Below are 10,287 nucleotides of genomic sequence, written 5' to 3' on the forward strand. Positions count from 1 at the left end.
GGATTATTACATTGGGTGATGGTAAGTGATGGCAGCTTTTGGGAAGGTCTTTATCCAGCAGTGGACTGAGCATGGTTGCTGCTGCTGCTGACGGTGATGAGTACAATGTATTGTGCGAAAAATCGATCTTTAACCGGGTTTTGAACTCGGGACATTTTGAAAGTGAGTTGAATGCTCCACTATGAGCCAGCCAGCAGGCTAATTTACTGGAAATGATCATAAACTCCCAGGCCTTTACACATTCGATGAAGGCCTCACCATGCCATGTCAGGCATGAGGGTTGTTCGACCACACTGGTAACTGCAGGTTGGTGCAGAAAGGGCAAAATTGGCTCGGGACATCACTCGCCACTGGTGTTAGCCGTGGCTGGGAATCCAACCCACCCTGCCAGGTTCAAAGCGCAATGTTAACTGCAATGCTACTGCCCTTCATTAGCTGACGAGTAGTAATAATAGTGTACAGCTCCTTGTCAATCCACTGCTGGAGGAAGGGCCTCCCCTTGCCTTGTCGGTCACGGAGGCTGTTTGACCATACTTCACCACTGACCACAGTAGTCAGTGCAGGATCGTGAAGTGGAGGAGGATCAGGACCAGTTTAACATTTACTAGCCATTGATGGTAGCCGTGGACGGGAATCCAACTCAAGTTACCGGATTTGTGGCTGACTTAGTCGTATGTAACAAACAAAAATCATAAAATGTAATGTATCATAAAATATAATAAATTATAAACGTAATAATTACCCAGCAAGCCGTTATTTAGCAGAGCTCATGACCAACGTTTTCAGCACTTAGGCATTACCATTGGCAATGGTCCCTGTGATCTCATTTCAGCAAATCACAGAGCCAAGTAATGGGAAGACGGATGGACAATTTTCAACCCTGCGTGGCAGATAGGTTGAACACTTTACTTGTGGACCAACAGAATGCTTCGACATCAGGACCACATTCGCAGTGGTGACCTGAATTAACCAACGCGCATTAAACCATAATGCGCATTAAACTATAATGCGCATTAAATTAAACTTAGAAGTTGAATGCTTAATACACTACGTCTCATATGTAATTTCAAGCAGCATAGCTGATAATTATATAATGGGAGAGAAAAAAAATCTATGTGGATCTGGCAAGAGTTCAAGTTTACTTCAGCATCAGTGAACTCAAGATACCGATTTATCACCACTGCCTCTGGGGTATCAAATAAATGTACGCATAGGTCTCATAGACAGAATGTTTGCTTGAAATTGTTTAATGGATCTTTTCACCAAAAATATCGAAGTGTGTGTGTGAGTAAAAGGTGCCTTTGTGTGTTGGCCGCTTGTCAACAGCACTTGCCCCAACAGTCTATTTTGTCTTTTTGTGTGTGTGTAGGGATATATAACAGTGAAAATTATGTAACCGTGGTTAGGACACAACTTTAATGATCGCATTGACCTGGTTTCATGTCCAATCGCGCACATCATTGGCCATGAAACCACGTCGGGACCTCCTTTTGGTTCAACTCACTCAGCCTTGTATGGTGCAGTGTGGTCAATATTAGTACTGGGGAGACCAAATGTGACGAGGTGTGATGTTAGCCCCAATATTGCCCTGTCAACAGCATTTTCCCCATACAGTTTATGCAGCGATGCTAAACACAGCTATATATTTATATTCCACGTCAACTTGCTTATGCGCGTGATGGTGTTAGTGTGTGCGAATCTTCAACATAACCAAAACTTTATTCATAGTGGAAACCCTCTCTGAGTATTCAGACTTTTTTTTTTCCAGGAGAGCTTCTATTTTGGGAATGTTTTGCCACTTTCAATAAGCGAGTGTTTTGCCTGCGTGCGGGGAAACTGGTGGGTCCGGAGAAAAGCCACACGCGAGGAGATAGCAATCAAAGGGGCGCAGAGATGGGCTCAAAGAATCTACTTTGCTGAAAAAGCTGCACGTGACCCACGCACACCGCCCCTACCGGACGCCTGTGAAAAGAAGAGCTTCACGGCTCATCGGATTTCTCCAGGATAAATATTCTGAGTCTAAACGCAGGCGTGATTTGAGCAAGTCTTATCGAAATTGTCTCCCTTCGTAAGGGGCCGTCCATAAATGACGTCACCCGATTTTGGACTATTTTTGACCCCCCCCCCCTTCGTCACACGGCGTCACAAAAAGTCAGAGCCCCCCTCAAATATGACGTCACAAAGCTCTGTCTCCCCCCAAAAATATAAAACGTGCTTCAAATCGCTTTAAACTATTGTCATTGTAGTGCGTATTTAATGTGGCGCTGCACTGATGTTGTAGGAGAAAACATTTATTAAAAAGTCTATATAATTAAGTAGAACGAGTTGTCTATATTTATTTAAAGTTGCGCATTTTGACGTGACGTCACATTTCTCTCCCCCCCCCCCCTCGTCACACATCGTCACAAATGTCTGACTCCCCCCCCGCCCAGGTGCGTGACGTCATTTATGGACGGCCCCTAAGGTGGCACCAGGCAGCGGTCCCCCCCCCCCCACGTGACAACGTGCGTTGAAATTGTTCACCTCGGAGTGGGTGATGGAAGACAGAGAAAGAGAGAGAAAAAAAATGCAAAGCAACTCTTGGCACGCAGACTCACCTTTGACGGCTGAGCGAAGACGCTCAAAAACAATCGCGCGTTACGTGAGATCGGCGCGCGCAATGCCGTCACTGCGGCTCCCACCCCCCCTCCTCCTCCCCATGAACAGAGCCCCACGGGGTTGTGGATGATGGTGCTGGCGATGGTGCCCCCTTGCGCCCCACAGCCGTGTGTCCATTTACAACAACAAAAAGAGAGAGGACGGATCAAACGCCGCTTCAATTCCTGTGGCTGCAACAGCTCTCTCGGCGAAGGGAAAAAAATAAGTTCACAATGCAAGAACTTCTCAAGATGACACATATTGGGTCGTGTTCAATCATTTCGTCCGACCGCTTGCAAGGCAGGGCTGGCTCACCAGATCTGACTGATTGATTTGTAGCTCGGATGCTTTTTGAAAGTGTGCACCCAATTCGCAATGTTCCCACCCTCCTGGACACTACCTCTGCAATAATTAAAACAAAACACAAAAAGTATCCTAGGGATTTTTCGATTTAAAGCTTTCGTGACTGCAGGGCTTCATCTTCTTGGTTCTTTCAGTAAAGTCACGTTGAAGGGAAGTGTAGGGGTGTCAGGGGAAGGATTCCCACCAATAGATGGGTTAGTGGGAGGGGTGATCGAAGAGATATAAGGAGAGAACGGGCGGGAAGAGGGGGCCTTTGGCGGGAACGAGATTGGGACGGCTGGGGGACAGGTGTGGATGGAAGGAAAAGAATAAAGGACGAGACCCCTGCAATCTGGTGTCGGCTCCTACTTTACATCTGGTGGCAGCGGTGGGATCTCATGGCTACAAAGAAAAATCCCCGCGGGAAAGAGCCAAGGGAGGAGGAAGCAGGGGCCGGGGATCCTTCCCATCCCGGGCAACAAGGGGGCCTGCTATCAGAAGCAGCAGCAGGGGGCCCGGATCGCCTGGAGGACACCATGGAGGACCGCATGGCCCGCGTGGAGAGGGCACTCCAGGAGCTCCTACAGAGGCTCCCTATGGGGGACCCGCCAGCACCGGGACCCCCACCCCCACGCGTACTACGGGAGGAGAGGCCACGGGACCCGGAGGCCGACCAGCCGGCCGGGCAACCAACCTCGTCACGCCAGCCGCCGCCGGTCCCGCCAAAACCCCCAGGGCTAACCACCCAACAGGGAGAGCAGGTGGCCGGACGGCCGCGTCGGCTGGGGCCCGTCGACAAGTTCGTGGCTGAGGAAGAAGACTGGGAGGAGTTTGTCCGCCGATTCGAGGCTGCCTTCCACGCTCTCGAGTGGACAGACGAAGAGGCACTACGAGCGCTGCCATCCGTTCTGGGCAAGGAAGCACTCGCCTCTTACACCTCCCTTCCCTCGCACAGCAAGACCACGCTACAGGCGGCCTACGAGGCTTTGGGGGAGATCTATTGCCCGGCGGAAGGGGCCTTTAAACGGTTCCAGGATCGCCAGCGAGGGGCTAAAGAATCCCCTTTATCCTACAGGGGTGCACTGCTCGTGTTGGCGAGGAGAGCTTTCCCTCGCCTGGCTGAAGAAGCGCTCGAGGATCTCGTGGTCGAGCACCTCATCGCCTACGCTTGCCGCGCCGGCGTTGTAATGCCCGTGGTGACGCCGGGGGAACGCACCTCGCTGTGGGCTGCCCGGACCATCCAAGCCCACGAGCAGGTCATGGGCCGGGCGCCACCCGTGGGCCCGGTAGCTGGCGCGGCGGGGGGGAACAGCCGAGCCGTTGCCGCGGCACTACTGGGTCCAGCGACACCAACCGCCGAACCTGCACCGTCGCCACAGGCTGCCTGTGGAGCAGCTGGGGACGGACCCCCGACGTCTGAGACGGAGCCATCGCTACGGGAGGTGTACGCGGCGATCCGGGGACTGGCGGAGCAGAGGGACCAGGGGCGCGACCAACCGCCGCGTCGCTGGCAGCCGCCTCTACAACATCGCGCCGAGCCCCCCCGACGGAACGCCCCGTGGGTCTGCCACCGTTGTGGTCGAGAGGGGCATGTGGCGAGGGGGTGCCGCACAGAGCCGGAGGCCGCCAACGTTACCTGGAACCCGCCGGGGCCGAACGCCGACAGGATCCAGGCGAGTGACGCCTTCCCGCCCGGCCTCTCGGTCGGGCCGAGCAATTATAATTCCGACGCCGCGAACTTACCGGGAGTCTCCTCGGGGTGGGCGCCGTCGGTGTCGTTCCCCGGTCCCCATTGTCCGGGTCGGGGGAAGGGAATCGCGCCGGGGATAGCGCCGGGGCCTGGGATTGCGTCGCGACCAGGGGTGGCGTCGCGACCCGGAGTGGCGTCGCGAACGGACGTGACGTTGCATCCGGGAGTGACGTCGCGGCCAGGAGTGGTGTCGCGGATCGCGCCGGGAATTGCGCCGGGGCCGTGGACCACGTCGGGGATCGCGCCGGGGCCGGAGACCGCGTCGGGAGTCGCGCCGGGGCCGGAGACCGCGTCGGGAGTCGCGCCGGGGCCGGAAGGGACGTCGCGGGCGGACGTGACGTCGCGGGCGGAGGTGACGTCGCGGGCGGAGGTGACGTCGCGGGCGGGCGTGGTTTCACCGGCGGGCGTGACGTCGCGGGCGGGCGTGACGTCCAAGGCGGGCGTGACGTCGCGGGCGGGCGTGACGTCGCGGGCGGGCGTGACGTCGCGGGCGGGCGTGACGTCCCGGGCGGGCGTGACGTCGCGGGCGGGCGTGACGTCGCGGGCGAGCGTGACGTCGCCGGCGGGCGTGACGTCACCAATTGCCTGCGACGCCGGCGAGTTGCCAGGGGCAACGGCCCGGGGGCGGAGGCAGCCCACAAGATTGACAGTGCGCCCTGAAGCAGTTCCACGGGCCGCCTCACCACCGCTTTGCGGCAGATTGAGACGGAACCAGGGGGACCACGCCCCCGTGACAAAGGGAAGGGAGGGGAGAAGGGAGGGGCTCACGGGAAGGCCCACCCCCCAGTCCCCACTGCCCCCTACAATGGGGGGGGCCCCCCACACCACAAGGGGGGCCCATCCTACGTCACCAAAGGGGGGCAATTTGCACCACACAGAGAGCCCAGCCCGCAACCCAGGGGTAAGCCCACACTATGTAACAAGGGCGCGTTCACCCTGCTGCGACGCACTCCAAAGGGAGGAACCCCATCTTCAGTCCATTCACATCCATCCCCCATCATTTCACCATGCACCACAGGATAACGAGACGCCGCCTGGTCAGTGGCCGGACTCAGCCACACAATGGAGGAAGCTGGCAAGGCGGGTGGTAGCGGCCACGTCAGGAACCTCGGTCCTGGTCGGTGAAATCGCGGGAGTGTCGGCACGTATCTTGGTTGATACGGGGGCATCTGCCACGATCATCTCGAGCACCATGCACGAGATGCTGCCGGATAAAATCCGACCTTTAGTCCCCGTCAAGACAACGTTCATTGCAGCAAATGGAGGCAGCATGGGCTTCCTGGGCCAGGTTGAAGCCCCGATACAGATTGGGCAGCTTTCGGTAGCAGGACCCATCCTTGTCTCCGCAACATTGCCCGTACCCTGCCTGTTGGGGACGGACTTTCTGAGGCGGATGCCAATGAAAATCGATCTGGCCAATGGGCGGGTGGAAGTCCAGGGAACGCATCTCCATTTCCTAAAGGCGGAGGGAGCCAGCCGGGGAGTACCCTACGTGCAGGCTCTGGTCAGTAAGTCTGTCTCCATTCCCCCGGCAGCCCAGATGCTGATTCCGCTGCAATATCGGTCTCCCCTCGTGACAGCCCGACCAGACTCACCCATCCTGGTGTCTCCGGCATCAGCTGCCATGGATCGCCATGCGCTGGTGGGGGCCGAAACTATTGTACAGAGGAACCAGCATCTGTTCATTCAGGTGCTGAACATCTCCGATAGAACAGCGACGGTGCAGGAGGGAACAGTTCTGGCCCACGTTAGTCCCTTGTCACTAGGAGCCCCAGGGACAAAGCCCGAGCTTGTAGGCAGCATCAGCCAGTCCGAGGACAGAGGGGCCGAATCGTGGATGGACCAGCTGGCGGGGCCTGAGCCGGGATTGCCGCCCGACCAGAAACAGCAGCTGCACTCATTATTGCATGAGTTCTCGGACGTGTTCAGCCGGGGACCGTTCGACCTAGGGCGCACAAATCTGTCGCAGCACCACATTAACACGGGAGATGCCGCACCCCTGCGCCAAAACACATATAGAATGAGCCCAATGGAAAAAGGGCACATTCAACAAGCGGTGCAGGAGATGCTGCGGGCCGACATAATTTCTCCATCCTCGAGTCCCTGGGGGGCACCGGTGGTCCTAGTCAAGAAGTCAGACGGGTCACTGAGATTCTGTGTGGACTTCCGACGCCTCAATGCCGTCACGCTGGCCGACGCATATCCCCTACCACGTATTGACGACTCATTGGATGCACTGGCGGGAGCAAAATTTTTCAGTACGCTGGATTTATTGTCCGGGTTCTGGCAGGTCCCACTAGACGCGGACTCCCGGCCTAAAACAGCGTTCCGGACACCACAGGGCCTGTTCGAGTTCAACTGCCTGCCTATGGGCCTCCAGACTGCGCCGGCGACGTTCCAACGCATAATGGAGTTGGCCTTAGCAGGCCTCCAATGGGAAACGTGCCTCATCTACCTGGATGACGTCATTGTCTTCAGCCGATCATTCGAGGAACACATTGACCGATTACGTCAGGTATTCCTGCGGTTCCGGAACGCGAACTTGAAGCTCAAGCCGTCGAAGTGCCACCTTATGCAGTCGTCGGTACGCTACTTGGGCCACGTCGTCAGTGAGTCTGGAGTGGCTACAGACCCGGAAAAGACGGCCTGCGTGAGGGCCTGGGCTGTTCCCACAACGGTTCCAGAGGTACGCCGGTTTGTGGGTTTCGTTTCTTATTACCGCCGGTTCGTACCCAACTTCGCAACCATTGCCAAGCCCTTGCACGTGTTGACGGCGAAGAACCAGAGGTTTTATTGGGGCCCTCTGGAGGAAGAGGCATTCCAGCAGCTGCGCTCACGTCTGACAGATGCACCACCATTGGCTTTTCCGGATTTTGGCCTCCCCTTTATCCTGGACACGGACGCCAGCGATGTGGGCATCGGCAGTGTTTTGTCGCAAGTCCAGCAGGGTCGCGAGGTGGTTATCGCCTATGGTAGTCGCGTGCTTTCATCAGCGGAGCAGCGCTACTGCGTCACACGTAGGGAACTCCTGGCAGTCGTTCACTTCGTGCAGCAATTTCGACCCTACCTGTATGGTCGCAAATTTACGGTCCGCACTGACCACGCGGCCTTGCAGTATTCGCTCCGCATCGACCAGCCTTCGGGCCAGCTGGCCAGATGGATAGAGCGCCTGCAGGAGTACAGGTACCAAGTAGTGCATCGCAAAGGGACCAGACATGCCAACGCAGACGCATTGTCCCGACTGGCGCCCCAGGGCCCTTGTGCATGCACCACAGGCGGGGCACGCTGCAAGGAGGCGAGGCCGGAGGGGACAGTCATCGCTCCCGTACGCACGGCGGAGGACGCACAGGGTGAGGTCCAGCTGACCGACCACGACCTGGGGCTGACCTTGGACGATTGGCGACGGCTACAGCTGGAGGAAGCCCCACTGCGAACGCTACGCGCCTCAGCAGAGGCAGGGGGGGAGGAGTACATCGTATGGGAGGACCTCCTCATGCGATGGGACCCGACAGGGCGCCGACGATGCCTGGTAGTTCCGGAGTCGCTGCGTCAACAATTGGTTATGGACGTACACGGCCGCCAGCTGCTGCACCTGGCGGGGCGGAAGACACTGTACACATTACAGAGTCGGTACTTTTGGCCAGGTATGACCGCTGATGTGCATCGATGGGTCGCTACCTGCGTCGAATGTGCGCGGCGAAAGCCGCCACCCCGGGTAAGCCGGGCGCCCCTACAGCCCATCACGGTGACCAGGGTCAACGAATTGGTTGCGTTGGACATCCTGGGACCACTGCCGGTCACGCCACGGGGAAATAAATACCTGTTGGTCGGAGTCGAGTACTGCACGAGGTGGCCGATGGCGTGGGCCCTCCCGGACCAAACGGCACAGACCATCGCCGATGCCTTCGTGGGAGGCTATGTCCTTGATAAGGGGGCACCGGAGCGGTTGCTCACGGATCAGGGCAGGAATTTCTCCTCACAGCTATTGAAGGACGTCTGCTCTATCCTGGGCACTAAAAAGGTCCGAACATCTCCGTATCATCCCCAGACCGATGGGATGGTAGAGCGGCTTAACCGCACCATAGCGGCCATGCTGTCCCAAGTGGTGGACGAAAACCATTCCGACTGGGACCTCCACATTCCATCTGTCTTAGCGGCGTACAGGGTGGCCCCACACGCGGCGACGGGGTTCTCGCCGTTTTTCCTGATGTACGGACGGGATCCCGTTCCGCCTATTGAGGTGCAGTTGACGGACATTCCCGCAAGAGCCGACGCATGGCCGAAGGCACTAAAGACCTCCCTCATTTATTTGAGAGAGGCCCGCCAAGCAGCCGAGGCCGCATCGGCCACGAGCCAAGAGAGTAATGTACGGATACGGGAGAGGACAGTGACAGCCAAGCCCTTCAAAGTCGGGGACCAGGCATGGCTACACTGTCCTCAGGTGCCGGTTGGCCTCTCACCAAAGCTGCACCGACCCTGGAAAGGGCCGGTCGAGGTCATTAAAGCACTCCGACCGCAGTGCGTCCAGGTCCAACTGGGTAAGCGACGATGGTTTGTACACCCCACCCGCCTTAAGCCATACATCTCTCCACCGTCATCTTCACCAACATCACCACCAACATCACTGCCAACATCATCATCATCCCTACCCAGGCCAAGGTCGCCGACCACCACGCACCGACCGGCAGGGGGTTCGGTGCCCTGTGTTCCCTTGTCACCTACAGCACCCCATGTGAGGCCTGACGGAGCGGCGGCACGAGCGGGGGCCGGAGAGACAGCGGCGCCGGGCAAGGCGACACCAGCACCACCGAACCAGGGACCGCGACGAGAGGGCCTTCGAAGGAGGGGGCCGCCACGGTCATCTGCTGCCTGTGGATGTCCGGGCTGTTACGGGATGCTGGCTGGAGACCTGGGCAGGCCGCGCAATTGATTTCGTTGTGTTATGTTGCATTGTATGGTTGTGGGGGGGGTAAGGGCTGTCGTCACTGTCAGTGGGGGGAGGCATGGGGAGATTTAAATGGTCCATGGGGGAGGCAGAACCGAGGACGGTTATTTTTTTCTCCGGGGGGGGGGGGGATGTAGGGGTGTCAGGGGAAGGATTCCCACCAATAGATGGGTTAGTGGGAGGGGTGATCGAAGAGATATAAGGAGAGAACGGGCGGGAAGAGGGGGCCTTTGGCGGGAACGAGATTGGGACGGCTGGGGGACAGGTGTGGATGGAAGGAAAAGAATAAAGGACGAGACCCCTGCAATCTGGTGTCGGCTCCTACTTTACAGAAGTAATACAATAATAAAAATAAAACGTAATAAAATAATTCTCACGACGTTTCGGCCACAACGCAAGCAGCCATCCTCAGGTGAAGAACAGGTCTGTCGAGAAGACAGTTCTTCACCTGAGGACGGCTGCTTGCGTTGTGGCCGAAACGTCGTGAGAATTATTTTATTACGTTTTATTTTTATTATTGTATTACTTCCCTTCTACGTGACTTTACCGAAAGAACCAAGAAGATGTATCCTAGGGATGTGGCCCTGATGAGAAAGCGCAAACGGCAGCGGTG

At 57.1% G+C, this 10,287-nt stretch overlaps 1 protein-coding gene across 1 annotated transcript; it reads left to right on the forward strand.

Annotated features, from left to right (window-relative positions):
* Window positions 1-3,252: 3,252 nt before the first annotated feature.
* LOC133350833 (uncharacterized) lies at window positions 3,253-9,592 on the forward strand. Its single transcript, XM_061565605.1, has 2 exons — window positions 3,253-4,652; window positions 9,454-9,592. The coding sequence occupies exons 1-2, from the start codon at window positions 3,378-3,380 to the stop codon at window positions 9,463-9,465; spliced, it is 1,287 nt and encodes a 428-aa protein (XP_061421589.1). The 5' UTR covers window positions 3,253-3,377; the 3' UTR covers window positions 9,466-9,592.
* Window positions 9,593-10,287: the final 695 nt, after the last annotated feature.

Source organism: Lethenteron reissneri, chromosome 35, assembly GCF_015708825.2.
Source record: "Lethenteron reissneri isolate LAM-NWPU_2019-01 chromosome 35, ASM1570882v1, whole genome shotgun sequence".
In the NCBI taxonomy this organism is placed as follows: domain Eukaryota; kingdom Metazoa; phylum Chordata; class Hyperoartia; order Petromyzontiformes; family Petromyzontidae; genus Lethenteron; species Lethenteron reissneri.

Coding starts and splice junctions, on each gene's coding strand:
- LOC133350833 (XM_061565605.1), top strand. CDS start 3,378: ATGGCTACAAAGAAAAATCCCCGCGGGAAAGAGCCAAGGGAGGAGGAA.